The sequence below is a fragment of the Microcaecilia unicolor genome, chromosome 3, assembly GCF_901765095.1.
Source record: "Microcaecilia unicolor chromosome 3, aMicUni1.1, whole genome shotgun sequence".
NCBI lineage: Eukaryota > Metazoa > Chordata > Amphibia > Gymnophiona > Siphonopidae > Microcaecilia > Microcaecilia unicolor.
The window spans coordinates 219,343,568-219,368,031 of record NC_044033.1 but is presented as its reverse complement, the minus strand read 5'-3'; the positions used below and the strand labels follow the sequence as shown (position 1 = coordinate 219,368,031).

General features: G+C 41.1%; 1 protein-coding gene across 2 annotated transcripts in view; it reads right to left on the bottom strand.

The window, feature by feature from the left end:
• The window catches only part of LOC115466319 (zinc finger protein 182-like), a 66,570-nt gene that overhangs the window by 17,542 nt on the left and 24,564 nt on the right, over positions 1 to 24,464 (bottom strand). The window contains exons 6-7 of one of the 2 annotated variants that reach the window (XM_030197490.1): positions 20,102 to 20,209; positions 17,602 to 18,081 (exon numbers count right to left, since the gene is read on the bottom strand). In XM_030197490.1, the coding sequence (XP_030053350.1) occupies positions 17,602 to 18,081; positions 20,102 to 20,209 (588 nt within the window). Of the gene's footprint in view, positions 1 to 16,477; positions 18,082 to 20,101; positions 20,210 to 24,464 lie in introns of those variants that run through there. The other variant, XM_030197489.1, reaches the window with a different exon arrangement.

Sequence of the window (24,464 nt, the reverse complement as noted above, 5' to 3'; positions counted from 1 at the left end):
GTGGGTACCGCAGTGCACTTCAGCCAGGTGGACCCAGGCCCATCCCCCCCTACCTGTAACACTTGTGCTGGTAAATGGGAGGTCTCCAAAACCCACTATACCCTCATGTAGGTGCCCCCTTCACCTCTAAGAGCTATGGTAGTGTTGTACATTTGTGGGTAGTGGGTTTTGGGGGAGGGGGGTTGGGTGCTCAGCACCTGTGGTAAGGGAGCTATGCATGTGGGAGCATTGTCTGAAGTCCACCGCACTGACCTCTAGGGTGCCCAGTTGGTGTCCTGGCATGTCAGGGGGGCGAGTGTACTATGAATCGTGGCCCCTCCCATGACCAAATGGCTCGGATTAGGACGTTTTTAGTTTCCATTATCACTAAAAAAAACAAACGCCCAGCTGAAAAACGTCCATTTTTTCGAAAATACGGTCTGTCCTGCCTCTTCACGTACCCGTTTTCGGACATAGACGCCTATGGAGATAGGCGTTCGCATTCTATTATGCCCCTCCACATCGTATAAGGATCCTAAACTTTTGGAACTCTACTTAGAAACTCAAGAAGCCTTTCTGATGAACTCACTTGATCTTTATAACAAAATAACTTGTTTGCTAAATATTCTTTCTACGACGAGTTTGGTGTCTTTTCTATCAAGAATCTCAACTGTGCCTGAGTGGAACTCTCTCTCTCTCTGACATACGTCCTCATCACCTCGACCCCACAGATTCTCCTCTGTGTGAGAGTTGTTTTATAGAACATGTTTTTGCCTGCTTCTTTGGTTTTCAAATCTGTCCTATATATATCAATGCTATTTACAGCTCTTCTATACAACATATTCTCCAAATGGTTCAGATGTTTTTTATTGGAAGTCTTTACTTTTAAAGTTAACACGCACATTTTATATGATTTTGGTTCAGATGGGTTTTATTGGAAGTCTTTAGTTTTAACGCATGTTTTATACAATTTTGGTTCAGATGCTTTTTATTGGAAGTCTTTAGTTTTAATGGTAACATGCACGTTTTTATATGATTTTGATTCAGTTGATTTTTATTTGAAGACTTTAGTTTTAAAGGTAACATGCACATTTTACCCAACACCTTCCATCTAAACCCTCTTTACCTTCAGCTTATTATCGACTGTATCTAAAATCATGTAACAACTATATCATTACAACACTCTGTAAGCCACATTGAGCCTGCAAAAAGGTGGGATAATGTGGGGTACAAATGCAATAAATAATAAAAATAATAATATATGATCTTGATATCTGTGCTATTTGTATGGATGAAAGGATTATGACTTTTATTATTTATATGATTTTAATTTGAATGTTTGTTTGAATATTAGTTCCTATCCCTGACGCAGCCTGAGGGTGAAATATGGCCACGTCGGGTGACTATTTATAATAAAGCTGCACATCTTTCCAGACTGCTGGTCTGCTTGTCCTCTGTGCTTTCCTGGTGGACAGTCATGCTGCATCCATGAATTGGCCTTTGATATTTTGTGTGCCATTTATAGAATAACACTTAGGGGCCCTTTTACTATGCCATGTAAGTGGTCTACGCATGTCCAATGTGCACCAAAATGGAGTTACCACCTGGCTACCATGTGGCACTTGCGGTAATTTCATTTTTGGAATGCGTCCAATACGTGTGTCAAGTGGCATTTGGCGTGTGTAGGTCATTACCGCCCAGTTACTGCGTGAGACTTTACCGCTAGGTCAATGGCTGGCGTAAGGTCTCAGACGCAAAATGGACGGGCGGCAATTTTCATTTTGCCGCACATCCAGTTTCAGCAAAAATTTTTATAAAGGCATTTTTTTACAGGTGCACTGAAAAATGATTCTGCGTGCTCCCAAAACATGCGTCTTCACTACTGCAGGCCATTTTTCACTGCACCTTTGTTAAAGGGCCCCTTAGAGCTGATTTCTGTAGCGAGCTTTGGGCGTGAGGTTTTACACCAACTGAAACCTGGTGTAAATCCTAGCGTGGAATTTAGGCGCATATCCCTGGTATTCAGTAATACTGCATGCATCTTTAGAAAACACCCTTCATCTGCCCATGCCCCTCCACGGCCACACCCTATTTTGAGTTGCGCGCTGTAAGATTTGCGTGCCAATCTTGATAGAATAGCACTTAGCAAGATTAATACCAAAAATGGATTTTTACTACCCAATTATTGGCGCTAATTGGCTCATTAGCCAATTTAATTGCATGTGCATCTCAGAATAGTGCGCAATTCTGCATGTGGAAATTTATGCGTCAATTACAGAATCTGGAGGGGGGGGCGGGTTATGTTAATATCAATCAAAATCAAGGGGTATACACAAATTATAAATCCAGAATTACAACACCAAGAGAAACAATATGAAAAATAATCAAGTAATCAGAAAAAGTTTTAATCATAAAAGCAAAACAGTTTAAATATCCTTTAATAAACAAATCATCAATCAACAAAACATAAAAACAGTGGGATGCTACAAGTCTAAATATGTTGCCAATGGCATATGCCTATTAGTCATCCATCATTGTTATTAGACTATATTAGACCTCTACATGTTTTGGCTTCAGATGCTTTCAGGATTATCGATGTAACACAATGTTAGGACAATGTACACAATACAAAGAACCTCTAAGGGCAATGGGGAGGGGGCAAAGAGATAAAAAGGAAAAATAGAAATATTGAATTAAAGCAAATAAAAAAAATTCCCAAAAGAAAAATATAAAATATAAAGAAATAATTAAAACTGAAAGTTACTCCTATATGAGAATACTTCGTAAATGAAAGGGTATTCTAAATTCCTGGGCAGAACAGACTAAAAGGGGAACAAATTTAGGTATCTTTCTCCCTGCCTCTTGGCAAGTACACAGTTTTTAACCCATCTCAGACTGATCCCCAATTTCTGACATCTTTTCTTCATGTATTTCAGTACTATTCTCAAGTCATCCTTCAATCTCGTCCAGAAATTCAGCTTTTTCACACTTATATTATTTGTAATGCCATATAATCACAATCAAGTACATATCTGAGACAGTCTTTCTATGTGCCTGCACTAATCCTCTGATATATTTCCCCAACTGCAGATCCAGGAGAATGGGTGAATTCTGGTGTAACAGTACTTGTATACAGAAAAAAAGCAAGTTGCAACATGCAAGCAGGTTTCAAGAATAGTAAAAACTAGACAAGAAGCAGGAGAAAGAAGTTCAGAGAGAAAAGGAGAAGCTGATGAAGAGGTAGAAGAGAATACAAAGGAACAACATGCAGAGAAGTAGAAAGAAAAGCTGAAAGAAAATGAAGAGACCAATGAAGAGATGGAAGAAGAAGCAGAGAAAGAAAAGGAGAATAATGAAAGAAGAAAGGATGAAGGAAGGACATAAAATAGGAGAAAAAAAGGTGGAAAGCAAGGAAGAAAGGGAAGACAGGAAGTGAAGAATTTAGGGGTCCTTTTACTAAGCTGCGCTGAAAAATGGCCTGTGCTGTTGTAGACGCGTGTATTGGACACGTGCAGGTCCATTTTTCAGTGCACCTGCAAAAAAGGCCCTTTTTTTTGGCCAAAAATGGATGTGCGGCAAAATGAAAATTGGTGTGCATCCATTTTGGGCCTGCGACCTCACCGCCACCCACTGACTTAGTGGTAAGGTCTCACGCGTTAACTGAGCGATAATCGTCAGTGCGCGTACAATGCCGATTACTGCCCAGTTAGTACTGCACGCTGGAAAATAAAATATATTTTCTGGTGCACGTACTGGACGCACATAAAAAATGAAATCATTGCCCTGGCCACACAGTAGCGTGGTGATAGTTCCAAATTGTCGAGCGTTGGGCACACATAGGCGCCTACGTGGCTTAGTAAAAGGGCCCCTCAATTTGCAAAGGAGTTAATGTACTTGGTGTAGCATAGCTTTAAGGACAGTAAAATGAGAGATGGTAGAAGAAAAATCTGAAGATTGAGTATAAACTACAGTATATCTACAAAATATTAACAGAACATTAACATTGACAAAAATTATAGCTAGAGGACTGAGAAGTAAATTTGCCCACTCAAGTCAGCTACTTTTTTTGTCTTTTAAATTCTTCAAAAAAGTATCTTTTAAAAACAAGTCTATACTTGTGTAGTTACACAAAAGAGAGCATTCTGTAACTCTATGATCTGAGACAGAGAAAGGGGCCCTTTAACAAAGGTGCGCTGAAAATGGCCTGCGGTAGTGTAGATGTGTGTTTTGGGCACACGCAGAATCATTTTTCAGCGTGCCTGTAAAAAAATGCCTTTTTAAAAAATTTTGCCGAAAATGGACGTGCGGCAAAATGAAAATTGCTGCGCGTCCATTTTGGGTCTGAGACCTTACTGCCAGCCATCGATCTAGCGGTAAGGTCTTATGCGGTAACTGGACAGTAATGGTCTACATGTGCAAAATGGCGATTTTTGCCAGTGCACCAGAAAATAAAAATATTTTCCGGCGCGCATAGCGAATGAGCATCAAATATGAAATTACCGCAAGAGCCATGCGGTAGCAGGGCAGGGCATATAGACACCTACGCAGCTTGGTAAAAAGGGCCCCAAAGTGTCTTACAGTTTCTCCTATCAAGGAGGAAAAGAGAGGGCTGGTTGATTAAAGAGGTAGGTTTAGATAGTGTTTGGTAAGCGTTTTGGAGGTGGAGACAGTATGGAAGACTGTACAGAGAAGAATATGAATGTGGAGTTTCTGTTGCTTTGAGTGCATAGGCAGGTGGGTGCTACAGTTGCTCAGGGTTGTGAGTGGATGTAATTATAGTGTTTCCATTATTTAGATTTATTATTTATATTATCTACTGTACACTCCACTTACGTATCCATGTTCTCTTCCCAGCATCCACTCCCACCTCCTCAGTTCGGGAAAACAAAATTGTTATTTTATAAAACTTGCTAAAACGATTCAGTCTGGTGCAGATGTCTACACGTGTGATAAAGCTATACAAAAAGACAACTTGTTTTTTTTTTGGGTTTTCCACCATTATTTTTGTCCATTACCCTGATGTCTACTGTATTGAATGTAGTACCCTAAGGGGCCCTTTTATTAAAGAGTTGCCACATGGCAACCCAGAACTACCGCCGGCCTAACGTGGCTGCCAGGGGTAGTTCCGTCTTGAGCACATCCTATTTCCAGTGCTACAAAGAATACCTCCGTAATTTCTAGTGCGGCGCTAACCCGGTGGTATTTCGGCAGTGGTTACCACTGGGTTACCGCGGGACCCTTACCGCAGCCTGGTAAAAGGACCCCTAAATTTTTTATTTATTTAGAATTAACATAGAAACTTGACAGCAAAGAAGGGCCAAATGGCCCAACCAGTCTGCCCATCCTCAGTAACTCCTAACTCCTTTTCCTAAGAGATCCCACGTGCCTGTCCCACGCTTTCTTAAATTCTGACACAGTCCTTGTCTCCATGACCTACATCGGGAGGCCATTCCACGCATTCTTTCCGTGAAAAAGTATTTTCTTAGATTCCCCATAAGCCTGTTTCCTCATAACTTCATCCTATGCCCTCTCATTCCAGAATTTTCCTTCATTTGAAAAAGGCTCACCTCCTGTACATTAATGCCACTGAGGTAGTTAAACGTCTCTATCATATCCCCCCTCCTGCCTCTTTTCCAGTGTATACATATTGAGGTTCATGAGCCTGTCCCCTACAACAGAGACCAATGACCAATTTTGTAGCCGCCCTCTGGACAGACTCCGTCCTGTTTATATCTTTCTATAGCCGCGGTCTCCAGAATTGCACGCAGTACTCTAAATTTAGCCGATACTTTTTTCAATAGTAGCTCAAGGTGAGTTATATTCAGGTACACTAGGTATTTCCCTGTCCCCGGAGTGTTTACATTCAAAGGGACATTTTTACTAAGCTGCGTTAGGTGTTAACACAGCTTAAAATGGCGCACCGTGGGATACGATCAGGCATCCTGCAGTAAGTGCTGAACGTGCACGCACAAACCATACGCTAAAAATTTTGCCAACCTTTTTAATGGGCGTGTCTGGGGGCTGTTGAGTGGGCATTCCTATTCTAATCAGTTAGCGGTCCTTTTACTAAGCTGCAGTAAAAGGGGGCCTGTGCTAGCATCAGAGCGTGTCTTTGATGCTCACTGAGGCTCCCTTTTACTGCAGCAGGTAAAAGGCTGGCCATTTTGGTGGGGAGCCTATTGAGATGGTAGTAAGTGCTCCCGTGCTAACCCGGCGGTAACCGGGCAGCATCGATTCACGCCAGTTAAGTTCTGGTGCTACACAAATCTAAAAAATTACTGTAGCACCGGAAATGGCATGCGCTGGGGGTAGGAATTACTGCTGGGCTCCTGCGGTAGCCCGGCAATAGTTCCGGACGTGTGCCAAACCTCTAGTAAAAGGGCCTCTCATTGCAGGTACATTAGTGTGCACTAACTGGCTAGGAGAGGAATAGCATAAGCCCTAGCTGCTTACAAAATGGGTAGCGGTAAGAGCACGTGCGCTAATTCTGTTTAATGGCAGCACGCTAATGGCAACATTAGTGTATGATGGACAAACCAAAGGGAGGCAGCAACACAAACCAAGCAACAAGAAGAATGTAGTGTAGTGGACCCAGCTGGAACAAGAAAGACAGCGGAGCCTCAAACTGGATGAAGCAAGATTTATTGAAGGACCTGATACAGCCCATATTTCAGCCAAATGCCTGTCTCAGGGGTCGTAAAATGACAGCTTCCATGATGAACTGATATGAAGTCATCCATTGATATAAATTCAATAGCATTTTTTTGTGAACTCTTTATATTAAAAAAACCCGTGGGATAGAAAGCAAAGTTCTACTGTGGATTAGGGACTAGTTGATGGATAGAAAACACTCAGTGGAAAAGGGTGAATAGAGGAGTGCCCCAGGGATCTGTACTGGGACTGGTGCTATTTAACATATTTATTAGTGATCTGGAAATAGGAACAACTAGTGAGGTAATTAGACTTGCAAACGACAAAAAACTGTTCAAAGTTGTTAAAATGTATGCAGATTGTGAAAATTGTAGGAAGACCTAAGGAAGCTGAAAGACTGGGCATCCAGATGGCAGATGAGATTTAATGTAGTCAAGTGCAAAGTGATGCACATTGGGAAGAATAAGCCAAATCATAGTTATTTGATGTTAGATTCCACCCTAGAAGTCAGCATCCAAGAAAAAGATCTAGGTGTCATCGTGGACAGTATGATGGAATCTTCTGCCCAGTGTGTGGTGGCGGCCAAAAAAATCAAATAGGATGCTAGGAATTATTAGGAAAGGGACAGAAAATAAGACAAAGAATATTATCATACCTCTGTGTTGCTCCACAGTTCAACCACACCTTGAGTACTGTGTGCAATTCTGGTTGCCATATCTTACAAAAGATATAGCAGAATTAGAAAAGGTTCAAAGAAGGGCAACCAAAATGATTATGGGCTGGAACTCATCTCATGTGAGGAAAGGCTTAAGAGGATGGCTATGGGGGGGGGGGGGGGGGGGTATGATAGAGGACTACAAAATACTGAGTGGTGTAGAACTGGTAAAAGTAAATTGATTTTTTACTCTTTCAAAAAAAGTACAAAGACTAGGGGACACTTAAGGAAGTTGCATGATACTACTTTTAAAATGAACAGGAGGAAATATTTTTTCACTTCACAAAGAGTTAAGCTCTGAAACTCGTTGCCAGAGGATATGGAATCAGCAGTCAGTGTATCTGGGTTTAAAAGGTTTGGACAAGTTCCTGGTGGAAAATTCCATAGTCTACTATTGAGATAGACAAGGGGAAAGCCACTGCTTGTCCCTGGGATCAGTAGCATGTATGTTGCTACTATTTGTGATTCGGTCAGGTACTTGTGACTTGAATTGGCCACTGTTGGAAGCAGGATACTGGGCTTGATGAACGAGTGGTTTGACCCAGTATGGCTATTCTTAAGTTCATACGAAACACAGGCCATGTCTGTTCCTTCAATAAATCTTGCTTCCTCTGATTTGCGGCTCTGCTAACTATCTTGTTCCATCTGAACCTACTACACTAAATTTTTCTTTGTCTTTGAACATTAGTGCATGGCCATTAATTACGAAAATAGAAAAAGGCCATTTTTACTGCTGTGGTAAAAATGGCCTTAGCGTACGGGAACAACCATGCACAAGGGAAAAAGTGCACAAAAGTCCACTTTTTACCACAACTTAGTAAAAGGACCCCAAACTTTGTACTTGAGGTAATGAAGGGTTTAGTGACTTGCTCAAGATCACAGGAAGCAGGAGCAGGAATTGAACTGGGATTCTTGGTTTTCAGCCTGGTGCTCTAACCACAAAAAAAAAAAAAAAAATATATATATATATATACAGAGATTTCACAGCTTAATCCCACATAATCTGAACCAGCAAGTTACGTAGGTTACACAAGTCCATGGGCACTGGGCACCATCAATGTTTTAAGGCCCATTGAAAATTGGCTGCCAGGGGCAAGGGTAGAAAGTATATGTTGGCTAGAAATGTAATTAAACCAAAGAATCAAGTAAGCCTTTATTGTTCAATTCATCAACCAGTGTTTATGGCACAGATAAAAGAACTCAAAGACTCTTGTTCAATTCATCCATCAGCGTTTGCGGCATAGATACAAGAACTCAAAGACTCTTGTTCAATTCATCCACCAGCGTTTGCGTATAGATAAAAGAACTCAAAGACTCTTGTTCAATACATCAACCAGCATTTGCAGCACAGATAAAAGAACTCAAAGACTCTTATTCAATTCATCAATCAGTGTTTGTGACACAGATATTAGAACTCAAAGACTCTTATTCAATTCATCAATCAGTGTTTGTGACACAGATATTAGAACTCAAAGACTCTTGTTCAATTCATCAACAAGTGTTTGATGCACAAATGAAATCAAAGACTCTTGTCCAATTCATCAACCAGCGTTTGCGGCACAGATAAAAGAACTCAAAGACTCTTGTTCAATTCATCAACCAGCATTTGATGCATAGATAAAATCACTTAAAGACTCAGTACAGCCATGTTTTGGCAAATGATGCCTTCATCAGAAGTTCTACAGCTCTATGATGTGGCACAAACAATATTTAGTGATGATCATTGGTGAACAGCCAACTTTGACTTCTGGTCACAAAAGAAGCTGCTGTAGAATACAGATGAGTGGCAAATTTTTGGACTTCAGAGAATCAGAAGAAGCTTTCACGGATCCCAACCCAGTTGGGTTCCCTTGTGGCATTTTACAGCCAAGGTTGGCTGTCCACTCCACAAATGATCATCACCAAGGGAGGCATATTTTCAAAGCACTTTGGGAGGCTAAGTTCCATAGGTTTCTATGGAACTTTGGGAGGCTAAGTGCTTTGAAAATGAGCCCCTACGGTTCAAATATTGTTTATGACACTTCATAGAACTGTACGACTCCTGATGCAGCCATCGTTTGCTGAAACATGGCCATGTCAAGACTGAATCCTTTTATCTATGCCATGAATGCTGGTTGATGAATTGAACAATAAACTACTGATTTCTTGGTTTTGTTCCATCTACCTTATTGCCTCACTGCTTCATTTTGTTGTTGCCACATGGTGCTTTATCTTTCTTCTACGTTCTGCTTGAAATTTAATTATTAATTAGGATTTTGTTCACACCTTTTTCACTAGTAGCTCAAGGTGAGTTACATTCAAGTGCACCCGAGACCACTGAAAATTACCCACTTACCCCCGGATTCTATATACTGTGACTTAAGTTACATGTCCAAATCCAGTCATATTCTGGATTTGCGCTTGTAACTCAATTAGCTAACAAGGCAGTCTTAGCTAATTAAGTTCCATGCACAACTGCCTAAGCGTATTCTGTAAAGTGATGCTTTTAAATTGTAATGCACATAGCTGAAAAGGGGGTGTGGTGGGCATTTCTAAAATCTATGCACATTGTTATAGAATACACCCGGTCCGCTAGGTGTGGATATTCAGCACCAAACTGGCTTAGTTCAGTGGTCAAAATATGCTGCTTAAATTGCAGGCCTATGTTTGAATGCTAAAAAGTTAACTAGTGAGGGCTTTATTCTATAAAGTTTACGCTCCTAAATGTATGTTTTAAATCTATGCTCCTAAATTTATGCTTCTAATTTTGGGCCTATTGCGCTCATAGATTTAGCATACATTTAGAAGCGTAAATTTAGGAGCATAACCTTTATAGAATAAGACCCTTAGGGCCCTTATTACCAAGCTGTGACAAAAGAGGGCCTGCGCTGGCATCGGCATGTGTTTTTGACGCACACCGAGACCCCCTTTTACAGTGGGAACTGGCCATACGGCAAGTGAAGCACTTGCCATGCGGCCATCTCAGGGGTAAGCCCTTACCGCCACCCATTGAGGTGGTGGTAAGGGCTCCCACGCTAACCTGGCGGTAACGGGCACTCCCCATTAAGCTCTCTTGAGCAGGGACTGTCCTTCCCCATGTTTTAACTTGTACAGCGCTGCGTAACCCTAGTAGCGCTATAGAAATGCTAAGTAGTAGTAGTACACACCGGCACTACAAACATATATATATTTGTAGCGCCAGATATAACAGCATGCTGCTGCAGTAGCCTGATGGTAGTAACTTTTTTTAGAAAGCGGTAAGCCCTCATTGGGCTTACCGCCGCTTTGTAAGAGGGGCCCTTAGTGTTGAATATCAGCACAGCCAGCTAACTTTTTAGCTGCCATAATAAACCTGGATAGTCAATGCTGGTCACCGGAAACGTTCCAGAATTGAATATCTGGGTTTAATGCCAGCGGCCAACAGCAATCATGCTGCCCCTGCCAGGTGAATATCAGGCCCCTTAAGTTTACAGCTATTGCTTTTTCACTTTGACATTTTAAAGGCAATGGTATAAGCTGGCATCTAGTTTAAAGAATATTAGCGTGATTGGTGCCAATTATGGGCAAGTTACATGTATAAATGCTAGATGCTGTTCTATGAACAGTGTGCCCAAAAATTGCTTATCATGCACCTATCAAGGAGGCATACACATGGGCGCAACATGAACATGACATGGGCACTTTCACTCTAAGCTGAGCGGGAGTCCTCCATCTGCATTGCTACCAGTAGGGGGTGCTGCTTCAATACTGTGCTTTCAATCCTAGGGACAGGCAAGTTCCCTGTAGACCTGCAGAGCTTGCCTGTCCCTCACTATTAAAATGTGATAGTGAAACAGCGCCACCCACTGGCAGGACTGTAGGTGGAGGACCCCCACTCAGCTTAAAAAGAACAGTGGCCATGGGTGTATCCCAAGTGATACAAACAACTTACAGAACACTGTAAGTTGCAAACATTGTATGGCGCACTTAGGCACGCCCAGCTACTGACCTGTCATAAGTAGGCGCGCCTAAGTTTTGGAATGTCAATACCACTTTCTGCTAGTGTTCTATAATGGCTTAGGTGCCCCCTTAAGAACTAGTGTTAAAAGTGCAACCATTTTTCCCATCTAAAATGAGATCTCAGTTTATAGAATTGCCATCTTTGCTTTTAAAGACATAGCAAGACAACTATTATCCTTGAGTAGTATCTTACTCCTATCTTCTTCCTAATCTGGAACTCTCTATATATAATTGCTTGGTCTTCAACGTATTGAGGAAAAGCCTCAACAGACTCCTTGACGTGGCTCTTAGGCTCTTAGTTATCCGGAGTTCTTGCTGTCATCACTGGCATAAAAACCTCCAATCTACACAGTCTCTTTTTTAATTTTTTTATATAGATTGTTTTTCATACGTTAAATGTTAAACCACCACTTATCTTGCTGTTGTTCAGTCTGCTGTCACTCAGTCTCTCCTTCCCAAGGCCGACAATGGCCAAGGTTTCGATCCTTCCTTCGGTTCCTGCCTCAGGGTCCATGGTACTGGCGACTGTCTACACAAGAGAACAGCAGTATAATTAGAGTCATAAACAGTCCTTACAAGTCGCAGATATGTAGAGCTCCATCTGCATTCCTCACTTCACTGCAGCCCGGTATTCTCTCTGGAAGTGTTCACTTACTTCCTGCTCTGGTTTATATAGTGACATCAGACGCCACCTCACTCTTTCCCCAATGGCCAGCTGAGACCACAGTGCCTCCTTTCAGAAAAAATGTATCCATTCGATTCTGGTGTTCAACCCACTAACGTGCACCGTCTGTAACCGATAGATCCACTTTCTGGTAATAACACCAGTTTCCTATCGCCTCCCCTGGTGTTAAACTGCACCTGTTGTAGGACAACACACCGGAGGGACTCAAACGTATGACCCTCTTTCTCACAGTGTGCTGCCAAACGTGCTGTCAGAGCACAAAAGTAATATACAAATCAAAAAGCTATCAGTCGCGTCACCAATTTTCTCGTGGTTTGCCCAACATATAGCTTGTTACACAGACATTGTACACAGTACACTACATACTCAGAGACACAAGATGTTTTGGTCCTTAAAGTATATTCCTGACCTGACTGTGGGTCTATGAATCTTGACATCTCTATCATCATCTCACACATGCAGCATGACCCGCATCTTTTAAAGTACACCAAATCCTACTTTAAAGACACTACGGACTTTCTGAATCATTTGAATAGTCTAGGGAATGTCCAAGAGGACTGGTGGATGGTCACTATGGATATAGTGAGCTTGTATACAGTCATCCCACAAGAAGAGGCATTAGGAGTGTTAACGAGAGTGCTGAATATGAGGGACAATCAAAGGGTTCCCACAACTTTCATAATCACCTTGGCCTCTCTAGCGATGAAAAATAATTTCTTTCAATTTGAATGGAGATTATTTAAACAACTGTCCAGAGTAGCCATGTAACGATGGCCCCCTCAATAGCCAACCTGTTTGTAGTGCAGTTTGAAGAAGTCGTATATTCTTCCACCCATTATTCGAAGGCAAAATTATGGGTGAGGTATATAGATGATGTTTTCTGTATGTGGGATGGGGAGAAGAGTGAGCTGGAGGCATTTGTACAAGATTTGAACCGGGGGCATCCGACATTAAGATTTACTATGGAAGCAAGTCAGACCAGCATCTCTTTTTTAGATGTACTGATTACGAAGAATAGGGATGGGCTCACGACAACGGTCTTCAGGAAAAGTACAAATAGGAACACTTTCCTGGAGTACACTAGCTGCCACCCAAAGAAGTTGAAGGATAGCCTACCCCATCCCAGTTTCTGAGATACAGAAGGATCTGTTCGGATGAAGAAGACTTCAGGGGACAGTCTAAGGATTTGAGAGAGAGATTACGTGAGAGGGGATACTCGAAGTACATCGTTCAGAATGCGTATAGAAGAGCTAAATTCAATAACAAAGAGCATTTGTTAATGCTGAGGAATAGAGATGACACAGCAGAGGTGAAAATTACAACGTGTGTCTGGAGATATACTACAATGGCAGCACAAGTTGCGGCAACAATTAAGAAACATTGGCACATTGTGCAGACATTACCAATTTTCAAGGATGTGAGAGTTAGGATGGCTTTCAGCAGGGGCAGAAATCTAAAAGAAATATTGCCCTCTGCCGGTCTGAGACCCCTGGATTCTCAGATAGAAAGAGTGACAGGACATACAAGATGCGGGTCATGCCGCATGTGTGAGATGATGATAGAGACGTCAAGATTCATAGACCCACAGTCAGGTCAGGAATATACTTTAAGGCCCAAAACGTCTTGTGTCTCTGAGTATGCAGTTTACTGTGTACAATGTCTGTGTCATAAGCTATATGTTGGGCAAACCAAGAGAAAATTGGTGACGTGACTGATAGAGTACAAAAGTAATATACACATCAAAAAGCTGACAGCACCTTTGGCAGCACACTGTGAGAAAGAGGGTCATACGTTTGAGTCCCTCCGGCGTGTTGTCCTACAACAGGTGCAGTTTAACACCAGGGAAGCGGTAGGAAACTGGTGTTATTACAACAGGAACAAAAGTGGATCTATCGGTTACAGACGGTGCACGCTAGTGGGTTGAACACCAGAATCGAATGGATACATTTTTTCTGAAAGGAGGCACTGTGGTCTCAGCTGGCCATTGGGGGAAAGAGTGAGGTGGCGTCTGATGTCACTATATAAACCAGAGCATACTGGGCTGCAGTGAAGTGAGGAATGCAGATGGAGCTCTACATATCTGCGACTTGTAAGGACTGTTTATGACTCTAATTATACTGCTGTTCTCTTGTGTAGACAGTTGCCAGTACCACGGACCCTGAGGCAGGAACCGAAGGAAGGACCGAAACCTTGGCCATTGTTGGCCATGGGAAGGAGAGACTGAGCGACAGCAGACTGAACAACAGCAAGATAAGTGGTGGTTTAACATATGGAAAACAATATATAAAAAAAATAAAAAAAAGAGACTGTGTAGATTGGAGGTTTTTATGTCAATGATGACAGCAAGAGCTCCAGATAACTAAGAGCCACATCAAGGAGTCTGTTGAGGCTTTTCCTCCAATACGTGGAAGACCAAGCAATTATATATAGAGAGTTCCAGATTAGGAAGAGGATAGAAGTAAGATAGTACTGAAGTAGGTTTATCCTCTTGGGCGCTCAAGTTAGTGAGTAGGTGTTTCTAATTATTCTCCTTGTCCTTCAAACCCATTTTCATTCTCTTGGGGGGAAGGGGACAGAATCTCCATCTCCAAATTGTTTGGTTTTCTTCATACTATGACTGTAATGCACCTCACCACTAAGCCAGGGGAAAATTTATAAGATACTAAAATATGTGAGATCTTAGTAGACTAATCAAGGAACAAATCCAACACAACTAATGGTCTACTCAATACATAACAGTAAAGTTCCCAAATAAAACAATTCTTAATGCAACTAGCCCTTAATTTGTACAAATTGCACATAGCCAGCTAGGAGGAAAAAGACGTCAAAACTTAGGGAAAGCACATCATTGATGATGCTTCATAGTTTACATTAATTCCCACTATCATCATAGGTCTAAAAAACCTTCAAGCAATTACCTATGCATGCAAAAAATGAACACCATTGAGCCAACACAATTGTGCAAATAATTATCTAATCTAATTTAATCTAATCTAATTCATGACTTATAGACAGCGCTGATCCCAACAAAAGGTTCTAGGTGGTTTACAATTCAAAACTTGTCAAGGTAAGAAATGATAAGATATTAAAAGAAAAACATAAAAACAATCTAAAATTTATCGAATAAAAAGATTTATAACTTCTTATGGAACTGCATATAATTTACTTCTTGACCAATCGGAGTTGGTAGATCATTCCAAATAGTACGGGTCTGAAATGAAAACATTGAACCAAGCGGCCTCTTAAACCATATTCTTAAAAACTGGATATTTCAGTTGCAAACTATTGCAAATTCAAACAGAAGCATAAAAACAGCAAATAAAAAATTGATTAAGCAATACAGATGCTGTCCATTTAACACCTGAAAAACTAAACATCCAGTTTTAAAAATAATTCTTGAGCGAACACAAAGCCAATGTAATTCTTTTTTATATCCAGAAACACTATCATATTTCCGCAGTCAAAAAAATTAACCATCACTATATTCTGTAATAACTGTAATTTGCCTAATAACTTACTACTCAGTTTAATATACAGTGAATTACAGTAATCAAGATTAGACAAAATCAACACCTGAACCAAAAGTACAAAATGAAATTTATGAACATGTGACCTCATCAGCCTCAACTGACATTCTAAAAAAAGATTTTTTTCCAAATTTGATTATTCTGGGCTTCAAAGCTCAGTGAGTAATCCAAGATGGCACTGTACTTTTCAAAATGCACGTATCTTGAAAATATTTCCCAACAGGGCCGGTTTTACCATAAACTTGGGCTTCATCAGAGGTTTAAGTCAAATCAGTTAAGCTTGTGTAGCTTAAATCAGTACACATCGGGCACATTTGAGAGTATATGGAAATGAAGTGCTAGTTAAGAATTGTTTTATTTTGCAACCTTACTGTTATTTATTGAGTAGACCATTAGTTGTGTTGAAAATGAGTAAGATCTCAATCTCTCAAACTGACTGCTAGTCTTCACCTCAATATTTGCATTGTGCCAAATAGGGCTTCCTTCTAGAGTTAAAAGGATATAACCAAGGTATGCTTGGACGTTCATTTTAATCAGGCTCATGGTTCCCAATACATTTTCGTGGCATCTGATTGTATTTTTTAGTATTTGAGAATCTTCTTTCTTTGCATACATTGCACAGAATAATCACTTGCCAACGATTCTTCCATTTGCCACATTGTTCATGTGTTGTTCTCATTTACTACGTTCTGCATCAAGCCTTTTATCAACTAATTGATGTTTTTTATATTATTCTGTGCTGTTAAAGTTCTTTTCAATATCTGTTTCAGTCTCCTATAACATACACTGATGATAATTTTTCTCAATAATTTATGCTAGATTTCTTCTCCTTCCTCTGTTCCTAGATATGTATTCATACTTTCTTGCTCAAGTTCCTTTATGTCACAATCTTCAGACAGAAGTTTTCAGCTTTACTCAGTTTTCCCTTAAAGGGGGGGGGGGGGGGGGATTACCTTAGCATATTTATCCAGACTAAAATTCATCCTGATGTCATCTTACCACTCTTGGAGTTTTTCTGCTATGTGATAGTCACTACAGCTGTGCAGTTGGTGCAATGTTGTCTATAGTCTAAGGAATTGATAAAAGTACTCAGTAGATTTAGTGCCAGACAACATAAGAGTGGTGACAGGTAATCTCCCAGAAATATTTTTCATGGATCTTGATACAAACTGTTCATTCTCATAATTCAGAAGGAGTATAGTTTCCACATTTTTACAGTGAACTGTATGTACTTGATCTCTTTTCAGAGCTGTTTATTATCCAACAGTGGGTATGCTATCAAAATCTTTTTCATTGTTAAACATATTATACTAAGATTATGTTATCTCTTACATCTGGCCAAGATAGCTATATTCAGTATTAACTGGTGTTTGGTTCTATATACTCCCCTCATATTGCCCTATTACTGTATTGCCATGATGTTATTACAGTTAGTATGATCATATCAACATCTATTGCTGTGAACAGCATGCAGATTGCAGGTGGAGAAATTATTGATCAGTAGATTTTGTGGACATTAGCTAGGTGCACCTTAGAAAGAAGTGTTCTTCTTGTTGTTAGTTTTAGTTCTGCTTATATGACCAACTGATTTTTTGTAGTTTGCCAGGTCTCTCCTGTATGGGTTCTTTCATGCAGTTGCAACTGGTCCTTCCGACTGAAACATTTATGACATCCAGAACATTTATATGGTTTCTCTCCTGTGTGGGTCCTTTCATGGGATCTTAGGTGGCATTTCTGACGGAACCATCTGTCACATTCATTACATTGAAATGGTTTCTCTCCAGTATGATTCATCTCATGCCTTCTCAAGCTACTTTTCTGACTAAAATATTTATCACATTCAAAACATTTATATGTTTTCTTCTCTCTGTGAAATTTCTGATGAACCGTGCATTGTGATCTGTTTATAAAACACTTATCACACTTAGCGTACTTACGACGTTTGTCTTGTCTATGAATTTTTATATGTGCGGTAAGATTCGATTCCCTAGCAAAACTTTGCTCACATTCTGGACACTGAAACGCTCCTCCACCTGAGTGAATTTTTACATGCCTTTTCAACTCACCTCTGTAGCCAAAGAATGTTTCACACTGTTCACACTTTAATAGTTTCTTTTGCATGTGAGCTTTTCTATGCGTTGTAAGTTTTGTTTTTTCAGGGGTTCTTTTCCCACCTTCAGTATTTGTAATGGTTTTCTCCCTTTTATGATAGTTCTGGTTGTAGGTGTAGCTTGACCTTTCAGTGAACTTATTCCCACATTCAATCTTTTCTTGATCCTCAACAAAATCTGAGTTTGTGGTGAGGTTTTCCCACCCGTCGGCATCTATTAAAAGATTTGGGAAATGGTTGGAATCGTTCTCTTGCTCGGTATATGTGTTTTTTATGTGTGCTTTTTTGCCTTTTTCTTTCAGCCTGGGTGATGTTACTCTACTGAAACCTCCTTCACAGTCAGCTGATAGGTCTGGACTGTCTCTCCATTTCCATTCCTCCCTCTGCTGCCCATCACGCCTTCTCATTCTCTTACTGTTATTCCTGGATCCATCATCTATTGGATAAAAATGACAGCATGCTCATTAATGTTATTGCTATGGAAAGAATATTTACATTTGTTTGGCTAAAGATGCATTTGACACATAACAGGAAGAGGTATGGCTTGTGAACAGGTACAAATGAGCACATGAACAGATGGAAACAGATCACGTCTGATTTCATCTTGTTGGTTCTGTGTATATCATCCTCACCTCCCTACATTATGAGTAAAGCCATTAACCAAGAACTCTGGGATTCATTCCTGACCTGGGTCCCTGAACCTCAGATCTACCAGCTTAAAAGAACTGAATTTTAATAACTTAGGGGGTCTTATACTAAAGATTAGCTCAAGTTATCTGCAGCAGGGCCCATAGGAATAAAATGAGCCCTGCTGCAGATAACTCAAGGCTAAGTTTTAGTATAAGATCCACTTAATAATAAACATTTAACAGAAAGCCAGTAATAAGATTTGCTTTCAATGTATAAACTTTCAAACACTCTGTAGCACACAGGAAATAGTCAGGGCTCGAGTAACATGACATTGGGCCCTAGACAAACAAATTGCGGGCCCTTATTCACCAACTATGCTTCCACCTCCTGAGGATCTCCATTCATTGTATTTCTCCCTTTGCTTCCCAGGATGAAGTAACATGGATAAAACTGATTCTGGGTATCATGGCAGCAATAGGCTATAAGCCAATGCAGAGACTGAGCATATAATGGTCACACATCCTTCTTCCTGTACAGAACCAAGACGGACCACCATGCAGTCTATGAGCGCACACTGATTAGATCCATACACTCATGCATAACCTGCTGCCATACTCAGGACCAGCCTCTGAAGCTTCTCTGGGCTGGAAGATGGTGCCTGTAGCGGGGGAAGGACTAGAAGTAGGTTGGAAATGATGGAAGGTAATGGATTGAGGGGGCCTGAGAGGGAACTGGAACCACACAGAGCAAAGATGGGATAAATATATGTCTACTGATAGGAATGCAGACCATCAGCAGACTACGCCAGCCATTGGCCTCTCTTAATTTAAAATGGCCTGCTTGTCACCCCTATCTTGGCCCAGAGTCAGAGCTCTCCCATCCATCCCATATCAAGCATCTCTCTTCCCACACCTGCCTTTGCTGCCCTAGTTTCTTAGGGATCCGGGATGAAGCTGAAAGTCGACTCAGTGCTGGTGTGGGCCTTTAATGCATAAGCAAACTAGGCATATGCTTTATGCCCAAGTCAATAGGGGGCCCTCAGATCTGCCAAGTTTCCCATCCAAGAATGGTATCTGAGAAATGTGGGTTACCTTGGGCAGGATTGGGGTTCTAATATCCTAAGAGAACATGCAGGCCTGTGCCCCCCCCCCCCCCCCTCAAGGGTAGCTCAAGGTCCTACCCCCTGTAGTCCAGCATCTCTTCTCTTCCCTACCCCCAGCTCATATCTGACATCTCCCTCCTCTTCCCTACCCCTGCCATCGCTACCCTACACTTTCCAGGACCTTGTCTGAAGTTGAAAGTAGGCCCGGCACCGGCTGTTAAAACACAGGCCCATTCCAAAGGGCTGGTGTATCCTGTCCCCTTCCACACAGAAACTACTGTACAAGGGAGGGTGGACATAGCGGCACTTTAGAGTGGGCCTGTGTTTAACTGCTTGTGTTGGTGCTGAACCCACTTTCAACTTCAGCCCATGGATAGGGCAGCAGTGAAAGGAGCAGAGAAGAGGAGGGAGATACTAGGAGTGGTCTGGGAGGTAAGGTGGTAGGGAAGAGGAGAGGAGATGCTGAACTACAGGGGTAGGACCTTGAGCCACCCCTGGGGAAGGGGAGAGGCACATGCCTGAATGCTCTCCTAAGGAGTTAGAAACCCTTGGGCTGGCCCTGCCCAAAGTATCCCACATTTCATAAGTTTAGCATTCTTAGGTGGGAATTTGGCAAATCTGTGGACCCCTTGTTGACTTGTGCACAAGGTATATGTCTAATTTGCCCTATGCATTAATCCTGCTCTGCAAGTATTTAGTAAATGGGGATTTTTTTTTGGCTTACTGTTTTTGATATGAGTATTCTCCTCTTCTTCTTCCAGCTCGATGCTAACTTGAACCTCTTCCACATTTAGGGTTTGTACTGTGGGCTCAGGACTGTAACTTCTGCTGACTGTTAGAAAATTAGGAAAAACTCATCAGCTTTCAAATAATCTTTGATAACGACATAACAAAAGCAACACTTGGCCAAAAGTGAGATGATGAGACTTCTGTGATCTCTGAATATTGAAGTATCCTGGTGGTACGAGTTAAGGATCCACTACGACAAGGAACAGACGTTTCCACAATACCACGGTAATGGAAACTGCAGCAGAATATGTCCTGTGCCATGGAATCCCACTTCCTTCCCTGCACCAGTGATTTTCAACTTTTTTTATCTCGCAGCACACTTACAAGACACAAAAATTGTCAAGGCACATCATCAGTTTTTAAAGGATGAATGAGCTATTTCCCTTATTTCTAGGAGCTCCTTACTCTAGACTAGCTATTTCCTGGTGGGTGTGGGGGGGGGGGGGGGGGGGGGGGGGGGGGAGGAAATTCTTGCCAAAATTCGTAGAGTTTTCCAGTCTGGGGTCTAGATTTTGGTTCTCTATCCTCTTCTTCGGTTGTTCTGCCTTTTACATCCACCTCTGGCTCCTCATTCATTCTGGTCTCATTCTCTCTTATTTGTTTCGTGCCCTGAGAGTAGATATTTATATTTTCTCTGCTTCCCTCTTTCTGTGTAGGAGCGCTATCACACTTCATTTCGAGACAGCTTCACCGTCTTCTGTAATATCTGGTCACAAACTGTTCTTTTATTCTTTTAAATTTTCAAAATACACATCGTATATCATACACCAGATACTCAGCAATTCTAACAAGGCTTCCGGAATTTTGAACATGTGCAAAAAAACACAAAGCGGAAAAAGCCTCAGTACACCTCTGCTATCTTATGGGGTTCCACTGTCTATCATCGGCATAAAAAAAACCTCTTTTCTGTTATTTATTTTGTGATATTTATTACATCAAAAATATATATATGATAAGCTCTACTGCAAGTTATTTCACATAAGTCTGACACTGGCCAGCATTTCGTTTCTGCTTCAGAGACTTGTGAAAGTCAATAGGTAGGAGCATTTTCTTTCAAAAACTCAAGGAGCTCTTCTCTACAATGCTCTCACTGATTTGACATAACTTCCTACTGCTGTCTCGCTGAGTATCCAGTGTATGATATATGATGTGTATTTTGAAAATTTAAAAGTACTTCACCGCCTTCTTTTATTCTTTTATATCTTGACAAGTACAAAATCTTCCAACATGTCTAAGTTCTCTCTAAACAGTGCCGAATTTCGATAACCGGCGTCCTCAGGAGCTAAGACTATGATAAAACCAACATATTCTCATTCAACATTTAAACTTGGTACTTGCAAAACAAACAAATATATATATCATTATTACAACAATTTAATAAACATTTCATACCTGTACTTGTTTACGAAACAAACTTGGACCAATTCGTGAGGCGTCTGAACTTGCCCTGGAAATGACGCCATTTATATACTTCACCCACATCCCAATGAAGCCCAATCTACTTCCTTGTTTAACCCTAACGGTTCCACTGTCTTCTACGTGTATATTAATTTTTGTTCTTTACACAATAAAAACTGCGATACATCCCTCACCCCCCCACTGCTGATATTAATTTGGAACAATACAACAAACGTTAAATCAGTAGACAAATGATTATGTTGGAGCCAATGCTGAACTAACGGCACTTCCATTTGATTTAAACGCAGGTTACTGAAACGTTGAGCTGTTCACAATTTAATAGGTCTCACAGTTTTTCCTATATATCATTTTCCACATGGACACAATATCCTAGATACCATATACTTAGAATTACAATCTGTTCTAGCTGGTCAATTGAAATTCCTTTCCTGAATGTGAGGCCTGTAATTTCTGTGTTTCTAAACAAAACTCACAATCTACGCACCACTCACATTTATAATGACCTACATTATTCTGATGTTTCATCTCTGCATACCTGCTCCCACTCAATAATTCACCCAAATTTTGATTCTTAGTGTAAGCAAACCTGGGTAATTCTCTAAATTGCGGATGCAAATTCTAAAATTCTCCAATATTTTTTCATAATAGTGCTCACTCTTCCTACTTGATTGAAAAAAGGAAGAACACATGCTCTAAGCGAATCTTTCGTGGGGGAGTGGGGGATGAAACAGCCATTCTCTCTGTGCCTTAACTGCACATTTGGAAGCTCTATTGACTACCATCCATTTTGGATATCCTCTCTGAAAAAACCTATGCTTTATGTTCAGTGCTTGAGATATAAATGTTGTTTGTTCTGTACATAAATGTTTTGAGTCGGAGGAACTGCCACACCGGTATACTCTCCTTAAGCTGTCTAGGGCAAAAACTTTGAAAATGTAACAGAGTATTTCTATCTGTTTCCTTACGATATGACTGAGTTATGAAACCTGTGGGACCACAAGAAATATTAATATCCCAAAAATTAATTGAATCTCTCCCAATAGCAGATGTAAATTTCATATTGGGATCACACTTATTCATACCTTCAATAAATTCCATCAACTTCCAGGTTTCACCACTTCATACTAAAAGCACATCCTATATAATAATTTGCACCTCCAACGTTCCATCACTGTCTGTCTGCCTGGGTTCGTAACATCTCATGACGTCAGCCAGCCTCCAGCGTTCCATTCCCCCTCACTGCCCCGCTCTCGTGTCAAAACATAATGACATCAGAGGGCGGAACAGTGAGAGGGAAGGGAACGCTGGAGGCGAGCTGACGTCAGGAGGAATGTTACAAACGGAACGGAAGCCAGCGCCAGCCAGCCAGCCAGAGAACGTTCAGGTACAAATCGAGGGGAGGACAGAATCACGGGACATCGAGGGGAGGGAGGAAGGGGAGGACAGGGCAGAGGAGAATTGATGGACATGGATGGGATGGGAGGACAGTAGAGGAGAGAATCGCAGGACATGGATGGGAGGGGAGGGGAGGGCAGGGGAGAGACAAAAAAAAATCGCTTACAAGAGAGCCTTTCTAGGGCCCGTTTCATTGTTGAGGAAACGGGCTGGGTTCCACTAGTCATAAATAAAATGTTTCCAAAGTTTTTATCTTTTCCTTAAAGGGGGAATCGACCACATATTGCTGCTCAAAATTGGCCATAAACAAACAAGCTACCGTGGGGGCAACTGTGGCCTCCATGGCCACTCTTTTAATTTGCAAATAAAATTTTTCCTCAAATTGAAAATAACTGGGTAGAAGAGCAAACCCATGAGTTGGTCTGAGTTTGTTTCGTAACAAGTACAGGCATGGAATGTTTATTAAATGGATGGTATCATGATTACATATGTGTTTGTTTTGCAAGTACTAAGGGGTCCTTTTACTAAGATGCGCTAAAAATTGGCCTGCGGTAGTATAGGCATGTGTTTTCGACATGCGCATATCCATTTTTCAGCACACCTTTTTTTAAAAATTTTGACCGAAAATGGATGTGTGGCAAAATAAAAATTGACGTGCGTCCATTTTGAGTCCGAGACCTTACTTACTGCCAGCCATTGACTTAGTGGTAAGGTCTCACGTATTAACCGGGCGGTAATGGTCTACACGCGTCAAATGCTTTTCACTGCTCGGTAGTGCCGTGCACCAGAAAATAGTGGACACGTGTCAGAAATGAAATTACCTCCCGGGCCACGTGGTAGCCGGGCTGTAACTCAGAATTAGCGCACGATGGGTATGCTTAGGCGCTTACGCAGCATAGTAAAAGAGCTCCTAAGTTTAAATGTTGCATGAGAATATGTTTGTTTTATCATAGTCTTACCTCCTGAAGACGCTAGTTATCGAAACACGGCACTGTGTAGAGAGCTTAGACATGTTACATAAGTACATAAGTATTGCTATACTGGGAAAGACCAAAGGTCCATCAAGCCCAGCATCCTGTTTCCAACAGTGGCCAATCCAGGTCACAAATACTGGCAAGATCCCCAAAAAGTACAAAGCATTCTATACTGCTTATCCCAAAAATAGTGGATTTTCCCCAAGTCCATTTAATAATGGTCTATGAACTTTTTCTTTAGGAAGCCGTCCAAACCTTTTTAAAACTCTGTTAAGCTAACCGCCTTTACCTCATTCTCTGGCAATGAATTCCAGAGTTTAATTACACAGAGTGAGAAAAGATTTTCTCTGATTCGTTTTAAATTTACTACATTGTAGCTTCATCGCATGCCCCCTAATCCTAGTATTTTTGGAAAGCGTAAACAGACGCTTCACATCTACCCGTTCCACTCTACTCATTATTTTATAGACCTCTATCATATCTCCCCTCAGCCGCCTTTTCTCCAAGCTG